The 14,869-nt window shown below is 38.7% G+C and overlaps 1 protein-coding gene across 1 annotated transcript; it reads left to right on the forward strand.

The window, feature by feature from the left end:
• Positions 1–2,243: 2,243 nt before the first annotated feature.
• Positions 2,244–10,516, forward strand: si:ch211-106k21.5 (leucine-rich repeat-containing protein 26). Its single transcript, XM_053330046.1, has 3 exons — positions 2,244–2,489; positions 8,760–8,945; positions 9,032–10,516. The coding sequence occupies exon 3, from the start codon at positions 9,034–9,036 to the stop codon at positions 10,249–10,251; it is 1,218 nt and encodes a 405-aa protein (XP_053186021.1). The 5' UTR covers positions 2,244–2,489; positions 8,760–8,945; positions 9,032–9,033; the 3' UTR covers positions 10,252–10,516.
• The last annotated feature ends 4,353 nt before the right edge of the window (positions 10,517–14,869 follow it).

Below are 14,869 nucleotides of genomic sequence, written 5' to 3' on the forward strand. Positions count from 1 at the left end.
ACTGTAGCAGTGCTGCCCCCAAGTGTCTGAACGACTGTATATAAATATTGTGCAATTATTATACAGTCTGTAGTGCAAAGTGTGTCAGTGGGGAAGAATCTTTAAACTAATAAACTGACACACAAAATAAAAAAATAAAAATACTGCACTAAAATATATTGCTTCCTCAGTTGTGGACTGAGAGTCATCAACAAAATGCTGACATACTTTTTCGCTTATGTTTGTAATCTAACAAAGATCAAGATGGTAGCATAATCAATCTCCTTTGTTTTTTAAAATATTGTCTTTTTTGTTGCTTCAGCCAGTGCCTGTATGTTTGTTGTATAGTGTCTATCAGTGTTATATTCAGTGAGAGGGAGGTGTGCATTGTTTACAGCAAGTTCTCTGCACTCTTTTCTGTCTCATCAGAGACTTTAAATGACCAACCAGAAAATGTTTACACTGATTTTGTAGCAATTCAGAGATTTCTTATTATTGTCATTGAACAGTGTAAAAACTGTATAAAAATGCACCTGTATTTTATATCTAAATAAAAAAAATCTGTTTGTAAGTGTTCCTGTTCTTGTTTGTTAAATGTGTTAGCCTGATGATGGCTGGTTAACACTGCCACCCATTGGTCATATGTGTATAAGCAGAACCTCAGATCATCAAACAGACACTTTAGACAGCTTAAAAAAGTGTGAGCCTCAGTCACACCTGCCTTTGTATAAGGAGCCTCAAACACACTTATCTGTATATAAGGAGCCTCAAACACACTTATCTGTATATAAGGTGCCTCAATCATACCTGTCTGTGCATAAGGAGCCTCAATCACACCTGTCATTGTATAAGGAGCCTCAATCACACCTGTCCGTGTATAAGGAGCCTCAATCACACCTGCCTTTGTATAAGGAGCCTCAATCACACCTGTCCGTGTATAAGGAGCCTCAATCACACCTGCCTTTGTATAAGGAGCCTCAATCACACCTGTCTGTTAATAAGGGGCCTCAATCATACCTGTCGTTGTATAAGGAGCCTCAATCACACCAGTCTTTGTATAAGGAGCCTCTGTCACTCCAGTCTGTTAATAAGGGGCCTCAATCATACCTGCCTTTGTATAAGGAGCCTCAATCACACTCGTTGTTTTTGACAAGTTCTGACCTCTTTTGCATCATTTTGGATCATTTGTAATGACTTCCATGTTAGAAGTCTACGTTACCTACTTTTTGTTTTATGTTAACCTCAGACTAACGTGTAAACACAGTTTTTTAGGGGCAACTTGTGGATTTTGTCCCCCATCACTTACATTGTAAGACCATTATGAAGACACCTTCTATGGTCAGTATGAACAGGAGGAATATGGCAAGAAAACTCTATTTCTATCAGCACCTGACTTGTTTTTAGACAGACTTGAAAAATTGTGAACCCAGTTCTTTAAGGTAAGTGGTTGATATCATTACCATGTGTTTAACTACTATGTCAAAGGTATATAAATAATTTGTGAAATCTCTGTATTTTGACAAACTGTTATCTTACAGACCCTGTGTGGTCACATGTCATCTACTTTCATCACTGGTATCATACATACAGTAGTTGTACCTGAATGACCAGTCGGGGTGTTGGGCGTGAACCAGTCTCTCTGTTACTTGGCCTGCTCCTCCTTCAACAGCAACGTTGAAACCAACACACGACTATAGGCCAGGTGGTTCAAATGTACAACCCCCCCAAACATTTAACAGACACCACAAAGACCCATATTAATGAGTGCAGGCTCCCTCAGTTGTGCCATAAAATGCTGAAAATCTGAAAAATGTGAAGATTTAAAAGTGTTATCTTATCTTTTACCAAATTGTGGTAGTGTTTGGTATTTTACATACATACAAATGTATAGGACATAAGTATAAAATTAAGGGACTTGTAAAATAATACGGGTTTATTATCGTTTTTATGGATATTTTACGTTACTCTTCTACCTCTTAAAATAAGCCTACGGGCAGATTTACATGATCAGGGTCACAGCAGGCTTTACAGGCAATTCAGCTTCACTCAGGCTTCACTGTGGACCCCCCACGCTCAGAGGAAATTAGGCCCCTCATGTTAAACCACTTAAGTGAGAGTTCAACCACCAGATGGCGCTGTGTCATCACATCAGCTAAGTTAACCTTTGAGCTCAGTGAGGATCAAATCTGTTACTGAGTTAAACAGACTTTACCTGAACATGAGTGTGCTGTAAACATTATTAGCACGCTCCCACACTGACACACACACACTAACACACACACACATGCACACACACAGACGCACCGAGGCTGTATTTCCACATTCCGCTCGGAGGAAGACACACCCTCAGATCCGGAGGAGGAGAGGTTCAGTCGAGGTTGCAGTTGCAGGGATGCAGAGAGGGAGGAGGAGACGCTGTCCTTGTCTGTGATGTTTGAATCAAAAGTTTCAGATCTCATGTGAGCTTCTGTCAAAGAGCAACAGGTGAGCAGCAGACATGGAAATCAGAGGTGAGTGGAAACATATTCAACTTTTTCATATCCTCAACAGGTGTGCATTCATGTTTTGACAAATCTACCTCTCTTATTCACCTCAGAAACACCATGTTTTTTTTGTTTTTTTTAATTGACAGTTTGCATTTTAGCATACTCCCAGTAAAAACTTTAATCAGCAACAGGAACTCATGCAGTGATTGTGTTTTTTGTTTATGTTTAATGGTGCTGTTGTGGTAAATTTAATGCAGGGCTGTTGTCAGATTTGAGTAGTGATGGGTGCAAGTCCACCCCCAAAAAGTGCTTAAAACATGAAATTATTTTCTATTTATTCAGGCAATTTAGTTTTTATTAATTTAATGTATCTTCATTCTGAATTCTGAATCTTAAAAGTTTCATATTTCTAAGATAGCAAGTCTTAAAAATAAAGGAATCAGTCTTTTAAAATGTGCAACTTTCACTTAATAACCAACATGTCCTCTTTATTTTTAATGGTAGTGCAGCTGCAGCCTTGGTTTTACATACAGATATTTTATGATGAGAGAGGAGAATGGAGACCGTTATTTCAGAGGAAGCTCAGCAGCCAGAGAGGATGTAGCAACTCACATTGTTAGTGAGTGAGATCATCCAGATTTAAACCTTCTCGCTGGGCACACACACTCACACACCCAAGAAAATCAAAGCCTCTGTTTGGATGAAGGAAGGGCCTTATAACTCTGCAGACTCTGGTGAAGAGCAGCCTGTGTCTGTTGTTTGTGTGTAATTTCAGGATCCAAAGATCGACTCTCGTGTCAATATTTAGAGTGGATGCCTGCTTGATAGAAACCTAAAGAGACCTCAAACAAAGCAGGTCTCCTCCGTGACAGTGGAGACGACTCTAACCTTTAGACTGTGTATGTTATCAGGCCGAGATGGGAATTTGACTCATCACGTTTCACCGGATTGAGCTATCTTAACTGATGAATGCATGGAAATAGCAACTCATACAAAAAGTCTCAGTTAGCTCACATAAAGGTCTGAATATTTGCACGAAAATATCCAAATCTAAGCAAATTATTACCTACATGCAACCGCACAAACTCATCTATTTCCCTTTTCCTGCTGGCAGTGAAAGAGTTTTTAATATGTCATCTGTTGATAACCATCAGTTGGAACAAAAGCTTGTCTCAGTGCCGTGCAACATGCAAATAATTAGTCATAACAGAGGAAATGCAGCACACTATAAATGAACACAGAGCCTTACAGTTTAGTTCACACGGTCAAATCAAAGTTTGAGATTAACAATTCAATTCAGCAGATTGCTTTCATACATGTTTTTATCTAATTTTGATAATCCCACTTTCCTCTCTGTAAAGAATGTGGTGGTTTATAAAGGAACATTTCTTGTCAAGAGTTAAATGATAAGATACCACCCATGTGTTTATGCTGTAAATATGAAGCTACTGTACAGTCAGGAGCACGTTAGCTTAATTTAGCATAAAGACTGGGAACAGGGGGAAACTGCTAGCCATGGGTCTGTCTTTAATAATTAAGTGTTAAAACAACAATTGACAGTTTTACAGGGTTTTAGTTGCTGGATTACTTTGTGGCTGTGACCAGTTGCCTGGCAGAGTACAGTAGAGGTTTTTTCTGGCACAACGTCACCTACTTCCAAAGTGCATTACCCCTTCTCCATGAACCAGTTGCCAGGCAGCCAGCGGTCACTCCAGGAAGCGACAGCTAATAAATAGTCCGACACATAACCCTAGTAAAAGAGCGAACTGTTTCTGATTTTTATTCAGATTAAAGTTGTACAAACATGGTGGAAGAAGTGCTTAAGACTTACTAAAGTTCTGCTACATGAATTTGGATAAATTTCTCTCTCTTCTTTTCTCTCATCTTTGTGAAATATCTAATCTATATCTATTTGAAATGAAGATTAGAGGGGCTAACAACTTTTAAAACATGACAAAGAGACACAACTACACACTGATTTTATGTGAAGTTTGGGAACTGCTGGTTTCATCTTAAATAATTCAGTATAATTTAAAAAGCTTTTCTTATTTTATGTCAAATTTTGATGTAAAGCTACTATTTCCCTTTGAGTTGTATGGAGCAGAACTAGAAGATTTAAATATCAATGTATAAGTACCTCAAAACTGTGCTTACTTTAATGTATTCCTGCTTAGTGCCTTTCAACCACTAGTTACAGAGCCAGGCTAGCTGTTTCCCTCAGTTTCCAGTCTTTATGCTAAGCTAAGCTAACCAGCAGCTGGCTGTAGCTTTATATTCACTGTACAGACATGAAAGTGGGATCAATCATTTCTCTCAATCTCTTAGCAACTCTTGGCAAGAAGCACAACTTTTCCAAATGTCAGACTATTATTATATGTATATAAGGGTTATTTACGAATACATTTGACCAAAGATTCTTTATGATGAAGTTTCACAGTCAAAAATGGCAACACAGCATCTAAGAAAAAGTAAAATCAAGGGGTAAATATTATTCAAAGAATATAATATTACTACTACCACTAACACTTAAGCATGTTGTTACTCCAAATCCCTTTAAAATGCATTACAATTCATGAAATTAATTGCATTCATAATTAAATCATAAACAATCTCTTCGGTAACCCTGAACAACAGACAGGTACTTTTTACTCTCTGAAATCAAACTGTCACCTTCAACTATACCCACTAACTGGCCTTTAAACTGAAGCTAATGAAGTGAGGACATGTGAATCACGCCCACAGCGTTTAGCAGGAAGTTTTTGAATCCTCAGCAGTGCTGTGAGGTTTTAAATGTCAGTGTGATTTGTTTTATCTGTGCTGAATGAATTCCTGTGACCCGATGTGTAGTTACAGATCAAAAACTTTGTATCCATAAGTTTTTACTCTTTGTCTACAAGAGTCTCGTTTTGTTTTATCGTATGTTTTCTCCTCTGTGGACCTTTCTTCAGGCTCTTTGCTACTTCTGTTTATTTCAGACTGGACTACTTTATGTTTGCCAGAGATATTTTTTTTGTTTAGCAAATATTTGGTAGAATCACTACATGTTATATAAATAGGTTTTTTTAAAATATGAACATGTCAGATTATGATTGAGTACATTGGCTCTAGGCTATCTAGGACAAATACGGGTAAAATATACAGTCTTGAATAGATTCCCTCCTCCATACCTTTCCTATCTCAGCCTCCTACTCTCTGTCAAACACTTAACATGTTGAATATTTTAGATCATCTGGAAGCAGAGCGTTTTCTTTCCTTTGTCACACACTTCCTGGATTTGTTTAAGAGGCTCGCTGCTCTGCTGATATTTTAAGTCAAGGCTGAAAATCCACCTCTGCGCCTCGTATTTCCAAGTTGTTTTTTGGTGGGTTGTTTTGTGTGCCTCTTAAAGAGTAAACCCCATGGATTTAGCATAATAAGTAAAGTCAGTTTTCTTGTCATGGTGAATGCTTTTGACATGTGTGATGTTTCCTGGGTCTCTGGAGGAGTTTTGTCAAGTCTGAGAAAATGATTCGGGTGACGTCACTCGAGTATCTCTGCCTTTTTTTTGAAGCAGCAAGAATTATGTCCATATTTGTCCATATTGGAGAATTCCCCCACGTCACAATTTGTATCTATTGCCAACGCTGGAAGTAGTGTGGAGGTCAGGGCACTGGATGGATGTGTAGTACCCCTGACTTTCATGTGGGAAATTTTGTGTCTTTATAAACTCTAACCATTATCTTTCCCTAATATTGGCCGTGTTTTGCGTAACCAACCATACCATAACCAATTTATTAGACACAACTATGATTATTTTTAACCTTGACCATCTTCAGTCTTGGGCATGTGCAGATATTGAAGAAAGTGAAGATATTGAAAACATTTGCATTGGACATGCATTCATTGTTGAATGTAACCTGAGGTTTGCACGATTGTCCAATAGAAACATTCTTGATTTTATGGTTGGCTTGTCACAGAAAGCGTACAAACTGGAGGCATTGAGTTTGACATACGTGGGCGTTTATAAGCCAAGGAGTGTCTAACAAAATAATCTGATTGGTTGCATCATACAAAATGTAGGATCCAGTGGTTTATGAACTTGACTCAGCCGCTGCTGCTTCAGTGTGTCGTTAATCTGTTGTTTGCAAGTCTCTCAACTTTATGGCAATGCAATATTAAATTGTTGGATTACCCCTTTAATCTCAGAGGAGCCTAAGACTCAGAAAAAGAAGAGGTTTTGGATAAAGTTGTCAATTAAACAAAGAACACCCAGGTACAGTTTATTAGACAGGAATTTACATGTACTGTAGTCACTTCTTAGTATGAAAACTCCAAAGTGTAACCAACAATATTCAGGAGACAGATTTTATACAAGACTTTTATACAAACCTTTACACTTAAATACAGTAACAGTAACAAAACATCAATACTCTAATCTAATATTGACATTAAATGCCCCACTTGTCCCAAAAAAGCTGAATAGACATTAACAAAAAAAGAAAAGAGGCTTGTACCTATTATTTTCTCCAATAATCATCTAATTGTTTGGTTTGTAAATTGCCAGAAAATAGTGAAAAATCTACAGATCAGCAGTCAAAACCCCCAAAACATTCAGTATTTCTGTCATAGACAACTAAGAAAACCAGTAAATAATCAGATTTGAGAAGCTGAAACTACAGAATTTCTCTTAAAAGGTTACTTAACTGATTAGTCAAACAAACAATTAATTGCTTCAGTAATGCCAACAATTAATTAATCAATTGAAATTGTCGTAGTTTCAGCTGTTTTTGTGTCTTTTTGTTTGTAAGTTGTGATGAGATATGTTGGTATTAGATTTTTAATTTAACCTCTTTTCTTGCCGGTGTCACAAAGTGCTCAAAGTGTCATCAGTAGGTGAAGTGAAGTTGACAGTCGTAGATGAGGCTCCAGCTGACAACGGTGGTCCAGCTTAAACCCCTCCACTGGTAGAATTGGTCCTGTTGTTGGGGAGTTAGCACATTCCTGCCTCCTCACTGTAGAGAAGCTTTCCAGCCCCCTATTGTGGTAGATGAGGAAGTCTGATGTAACGACCAAACACACTCTCTGTCTGCCTCTTCCTGCTTTACATGTAAGTCATTTGGAAAAGACAGGCCCTTGTTTACGTCGACCACATATGTTTTTAAGTTCAGGCAGCATCAATAATTTCAGGAAGTGACCAACAATTACTTACTTTATGTCTCCAAGAGAAAGGCTTCCCAAATGCTGTCATGTCACGTTCTCCCAATGAGACAGTAGTATGAAACCTGAGATTAAAATAGTCACAGAGGGATAATTTCTTCTAAGTGGAATTACAGTAAAATTCACGTCTGGAGGTTCCCGGACTGTAGTTAAAGAAGATTCATGTTTGAGGTTGTGGCCACCGTGATTCTACAGATACGTCTATATGGAAAACCTTTATGGTTCAAGTTATAGGTTGTGTTTTTAGCCATGCTTTTGGCGTCTGTATAATTATTGGATAGATTACCATAAAATTTGGTAGATGTATTCAAGATGCCCGCAGTGTGTGTCATAATGACTTTTGAGGTTCATGGATTTGTGGTTTTAAGTAAAAAGGCTCAACAACTGTTGGAGAATATACATTTAGTAGACTCATGTCCCTTTCAAGGTGTTTTTGGCCATCCCTTAAATTAGTGGCACCATCAGGTCTAAATTTTAATGTCCATTACTTTAGTTTATGACTAAACACTTAATGATACTGCCATCAGCCTCAGCTTTTCTTTGTGTTTGGTGTTGATAAGCAGATGTTAACATGCTAAGGTCCTAAACTTAGATGCTTATGCATTACTTAAGTATTGTGAGCATATGTTGACGTTAGCGTTTATTTTGGTTATTTAACTTAGTAAATAAAGTAAATAATCATATATCATTGTTCCTTGTCCTTTATCTCTATTGGAAACAGTGACAAGCCAAAAGGATCAAAGATTTTGAATGTTAAACTGGCAGTTTGTTAGATTTATAATATGGGACTAAACCATTAAGCGATTTGTAGACTGTGAACTGAATAATTCAATGAATTTGTGGGCAGGTAACCAGTGGAGATGTTTAAATGGTATGATTGTTGTTGTTGCTGCTTTTTGAATAAGCTGAAGCCAATAAAAGGCTTTTACACGGTGCAGTTTTATTGAGTTATCTGTATAAATCTTTTTAAAACAGTCCAGATTTGAGCAGATTTATGTTACCCAGATAACAATCAGACTCCACCACTGAGTAATGTTTGTATAGCTCCCATCTGCCTTCACATTACAATCATAGTAGCACCTGTTTCCTCTCCCATAGCCAAACACTGGACTCCTGATCCCCAATGACCATTGTCACCATGCCAACTCCGACGATCCTCACAGCAACCAGGAGCCCTCTGAGAAGTTGCTAGGTTTACAAGGTCGTTTACATCTCTGCAAGGCTACATAAACTGGATCCCCTCCAGCACTGAGAGAGAGACAGAGAGAGAGACCAGGAAGGCAGGTAGGGCTGAAAAAGAGACAATAATATAACAAGATGAAGTCACACTTTCTAAGCTGAACTGTCTTTTACTGTATTTTGTGTTTCAGAGATGGTTTATCAGTGGAGCATCCTGCTGCTTTTCACGCTGCTGGTGAAGATGGGACTCGTGGGTGGATGTGTTTGTCCAGCAGCTACCGTTTTGTCCCAGTTTCCCTCTGAGGTGTCTGCTGGCGTCTGTTGCCTGAACTACTCTGGCTCCACTTTCAGCCATGTGCACTGGTCTGTGTTTACCAATGAGACAAACATACAGATACTGGATCTATCCAACTGTAATATCACTGCTGTTAATAGGTGGGGCAAAATGGCCTCGACACTGCAGAAGGTTTATTTAAATCATAACAGACTAACAGTGTTGCCAAGAGAGTTTCTGGCGGGTCAGCCAAGCCTGATGGAGGTGGATATGACTGGAAACCTGCTTCAGGAGCTTCCTGAAGGCTTCCTTGAGGACTCGGACAGCCTCCAGAGGCTTTATCTGCAGGAAAACCAGCTCCGCTTCCTCCCCGGCTCTGTGCTGCAGAAGCCCAACCTGAAAAGGCTTGAGCTGGATGGAAACCCCTGGGAATGCTCCTGTTTGTTCCTGGAGAGCCTGGAAGAAGGCAGGAAGGCTAATAGGACCACCAAGCTGCAGGATCTGGTGGGAAACCTAACCTGTGTCTCTCCCAGGAACGTGGCAGGAAGGCTTGTGTGGTCGGTGAAGATTAGCAACGCGTGTCGCCCAGCTGGCCTTACCGCGCTCTTCATCGTGCTCCCCCTCCTCATCCTCTCTGCCTTGGTGCTCTGCTGGTGCTGCGGGAGGAAGAGGACGAAGAAGGAAGCCCCTGTCTTCAGCGCCTCAAAGAAAAGAGCCTCCAGCTGTAACGGGCAGAAGCATCGCAGCAAGCAGCCTGTGGCAGGTGAGCAGCATAAAGCGGGGGGCTGTAATGAGGGGATCCTGAAGAATCAGCTGCTGCTTCGCCCGTCATCCGCCCTCCTGGGCAGCACTAGAGACATCTATGAGGAGGTGGAGATCAAGCTGGGCTCAGTGGAGTCTCTTCCCCAAGCCGCCTCCTGCTGTTCCAGCGCCACAGGTGGGAGGCAGGGCTCCCAGGAGCCCGACAGGGCCAGCAAGACAGAGCTGGACACAGTCAGTGTGACAGAAGTGCTGAAAGACTCAGCTGATAGGGAGAAAGCTTACATGACCCAGTCCACTGAGTACTACAGCCTGGTGCCGGGGATCGAACTGGAGGACTCAGACCACGGCGAGTACGAGAATGTCGACCTCTCGTGACAACGTCTCAAAAGACAAGTTTGACATTTAAAAGTGTATTTGGGAAATACACTAATTTACTTTCTTGAGAGTCACATGAAAAGATCTTTGCAACTCTTGTGTGTGTGTGTGTCCCTGAAAACCTTCTTGATTTTACATGAAGATTTTTTGCTGATGTTGGTCATTTCAAATGAGAGATTTTTTGTATTTTGGGTTTTTGGGTAAGGCTCAGATGGAAAAAGGAGGTTGTCTCATACTTCTATGCACCAATCACAATGTAGCGATATCCAAATAATAATGAAATAGCAATACATTTCATTTGTACTACACTTTTCATTTGTAGTCAAGTGCTACAGGATTAGCACTCTTTGTGTTTGTGTACAGTTAACATGAAAAAAGCCTGAAAAGAGACGGTTGTGGGGTTATTGCTTAATCAAGGCACAATTCATCTGATCACACCACACCTAGACAGTCAATGTCAATTTGTAGCTTTACAGGGAATTAGGTGCTGTAATTATTTCTTTCTATTGTTGGTTAGGAAACACAATATAACTCCTTTTTCCATTTCTGTTTCTGTGCAAATTAAACCAAAAGACACAACTTTTTAAATTGAGAGTTTATATGTGAGTATTGGAAGGCAGATTTATTTTTTAACTAAGAGCAGCCAGGCTAACTTTTCCCTCTGCTTCAAGTCATTATGCTAAGCTAAGCTAATCATCTCCTGACTCCAGCTCCATATTAAACACACAGACATAACGAATAAGCACATTTCCCAAAATGTCCAGTTATTCTTTTTAAAGCAATGAAAAGAGACAGTGTGTGTGTGTGTGTGTGTCAGTGTTTGTCGGTGTGTGTCGGTGTGTGTGTGTCGGTGTGTGTTGTCTATTGACACAGACACAGTGTGGTCCAACCACTGTAGTATCACAATGTAAGAGGAAGTGATTTAATCCCGAGCTTTTCCTGTGGGACCTGAGGAACGCAGTGACGGTTTGAAAGGGAGGCCCACTTTTCTTTTTTTTCCTCTTTGAAAAAAAAAAATCTAACAATTTTAAAGACACAATGACACAAAGACATTTATTTAATGCTGCACTCCATGCAAATGTACACTTAATACTGTTTTCAAGTCTACTACAAAGAGCAATACACATTTTTGGAATTACTGTATATTCTTCTTGCTTATTGAGTCCCTCCAGGAGTTTTTTTGTGATTATTGCACCTGAAAATACCTGACTTTGAAGCAACTTTTATCAAATATTGCAATATTTATGTGCTCTTTTTATTGTAAAATTGCAGGAATTGGGAAAACAAAGGAAAATAATGCCACAATTGGTCCAAATCACAAGCAGTTTATTGATTTGGAATAGGAAAGGAGAAAAGGAGCTGTGGTAATTTGGCAAATATTAGCAGAGATTTCTTGAATTTCCATTACTTATTACAATCGCAAAAATATCAATTTCCTGGAGGGAGCTGCTTATTCCAAGTCATGCAAGCTTTTGTATGCACTTTCCTTTACTTACCTCACCCATGTGTTGTTTTGATGTGCTTTCCACTTATTATTTTGCATACAAGAAGTTCTGGTCTCTCACCTTAAGCTGCACAAACCAGAAATGTAGGTGCTGAATGATGATGACTAATCTCACTGCAATGCGCTCAGTTAATTCAAGGTGATCCGTGGAATGTAAAGCTTGGATGAGAAGTCTAAATTTATTTTGTCAAGCACATGAAAGGACAGATACTTGCTCATGCTTTCCGTCACACACTAAAATGTGCACATTGGTTGGAAAATGCCATTACAGTCAGATCTAAATGCAGGTGGATGCTGGTTTGAGATAAAGATCTTTGTAGTGCCGGTTCAGTAAAGTGAGATACAGGGAGCAATGGAGAGGAGACCTACTGTACAAAAAAACGACAACACTGAACATTGGGGTCATTGTGAAGGTGCAAAGACTCGATCTTTATCTCAGAGGTGGAAAAACAGACATCATTTCTCACACTTGATTTCTTTGAATACTAATTGGGTCGTGTTCAGCGAGAGTGGGAGCAGCGAAGGGTGTGGAGCTTCCTGGAATGAAGGCGTATTTTCCACATGGGTTTTCACATATTTTCCATCAAAGCTTTTATATATCATCATTGTAAGGTTTACTACTTTGCAAATGCAAGAGCTTTTAGGTCAAGACACTCAAAAAGATGTAACAAAAATGATCTTTTTTACAGATTTTGTTCGGAAAACTTAATTAATTGTAAACAGGGCTGTAGCTACAAATGGGGACACTGAGGTCATGCCCTCTTTATTTTATTTCCTTAGTTGTGTTTTTTAAGGGTGTAGATGAATTATGGTGATGATTCTGACAACCAGGGAGGATTAAATTCTCTAATTTACTGTTTGCTTAATCCTGCCAGACTGTTGCTACCCCTTGTCAAGCTTTATTAGGCAGTCCATGGCGATAACAGCGGCTGATTTATCACTCGAAATTCTTAATAATCTTAAAAAAAGCAAAAGCAGGCTCGTCATTTCTACAGTAGGTTGCAGCTGTAGATTTTCTCAGCTAAAATAGTAACTGTTGCTACCAGATTTTCATCAGCAGTGTGTAGTTAGATTAGTTAATTAAGCTAAGGTTAGCCCCATGAGTTGGTTAAAAATGCAGATTGTGGCTGAGGTTTTACGTTACAATCTTCTAAAAGGAGTTAAATATACAGTTAATGGCTACATACCTGGTTTAGAGCTAAAAGAACGAGGCTAACAGGTAAACAAAAATCATCCTCACCTTGATGTTTAGACATATGTTTAGAGGAACCGTTTGTTCATGTATTTCAGTATAGAGCTAGTTAGTCAAAGTATATAGTATAGGCCAATAATGAAAGATTTAAGATATTGCACTGTTATTTAATGTGTCCTGTGCTGCTTAACATTAGCTTACTTATGAAGTATCAAACAGTATGATTCACTTTTAATGTTATAAGAAAAGAGACTTTTATGATGAGGAGCTATGTGTTTGGTCAACATGTAATCTCAGGTAACATCGTCAGGTTTGCTGAAGTGTGAACTTCCCTAAATCCAGTAAAAAGATGTCAGAAGTGCTAATGTTAATGCCACAAACTATTATAGATTTGAATTAGTTGACAACTTAAGCTAACTAGCTAACACACTGTTTAATCTATTCTTCACACCTTTCATCTTCTGTTTTTGGTTTTGGAAAGGCTAAATGGACACCAACTTTATCCGCTCTCATTTCAACATGAAATGAGGAATTTCACAGAACTGCCTCGCCCTGTTATGGTTGCTAAGCAATGATTGGGATAATCACTGTTACAGTCAATTAAAACCTTTCCGTGTGTATTTCGAAAGCTGATTCTAGCATTTTTGGACTCAGTATATTTAAATTAGACAACAGTATGGACTAACAAAATATTAAATAACAGCTTCACCATTTCTCCCCCAAAATAAAATGTACAGAAAGTGTATTATAGTACTATTAAATGTTGTATTAAAGAGAGTTAACTGAGTAAATAAAAATCCAAATACTGCTAAAATTTTAGGGACCTTTAGGGATTTAAGGCCCCGTAGCTACAGTCCTGATTATGACGTTGAAGTGAATTAGGTCGCATGTGTTTGACAGGAGTGCATTTTATATTAAATGCTGCATTATCAGCTACTAAATAACATTTTGTAAATAACCCTAACCCTATACTGGTATGATATGAAATAAAAGCACTGACTTTCATTGTTGTGTTTATACTGGCAGATGCACTATCTTTATTGTTTTATTGTATGCAAAATGTTTTAATGTTGAAAGAAAAATAAATGCTTTATTCAAGGTTTGTTCTTGAAGACTGTGTATGATGATGATTGATAACACCACGAAGAAGTGACAAAAGAAAGAAAAAACAAACTGTTACTGCATTTTTGAGAACGTGCTCCAGATCTTTTCATTTGAGCCCTTTTTTTTTCTTCTTTCCTGTGGCCTCTCAGCTCTTTCTGCCCTGACAATGACCCAGGTACCTGAAATCCCACTTTTCTTTTGAGCTCTAATTTCACACACCGTGGGAAGTTGTAATTACCGCATTGGGTTACCCAAACGATCAGCACAGAGCTGCCCTCTCTGTCCGGGTTCTCAGAGGTCTTAGCCCCGGACCAGCAGATCCTGTAGCTGAGGGACAGGAAATGACTAAACTGAGGGAAAAAGAAAAAAGAAAAGTTGTTGGAGTATCCATAGATGTTAATCTGGGAGTGTTTCATCTAACATCAAAATCACAGACCACCCATTGTCTCCAAATCTGACACAGAGGGTGAAGACTCAACATTGAAAGTGGAAAATCTTAGCGAACCAGATTGAGCTAATATTAGCATAATATAGTCGTTGTTTTTTGTTTTTTTGTGTTGTATATTGTTGTTTTTATGGCATTTCTAACATATGTGCATGGTTGTATGTAAGAGTTTGGTCATATATGTAAATGAGTTTGTATGAGTCTGAATGTATGGGTGCATGTGTGTGTATAGTTTTATATTTTTATTAGGCTATGTACAATCATATATAGATCTAATTCTATTTTTATTAATGTAAATTCTGCCTCTTTTCAGTTGTTAACTGTGAACATGAATACTAATAAACTCAACATGTTGCTATCCCATATTTAAGTA

Source organism: Scomber japonicus, chromosome 12, assembly GCF_027409825.1.
Source record: "Scomber japonicus isolate fScoJap1 chromosome 12, fScoJap1.pri, whole genome shotgun sequence".
NCBI lineage: Eukaryota > Metazoa > Chordata > Actinopteri > Scombriformes > Scombridae > Scomber > Scomber japonicus.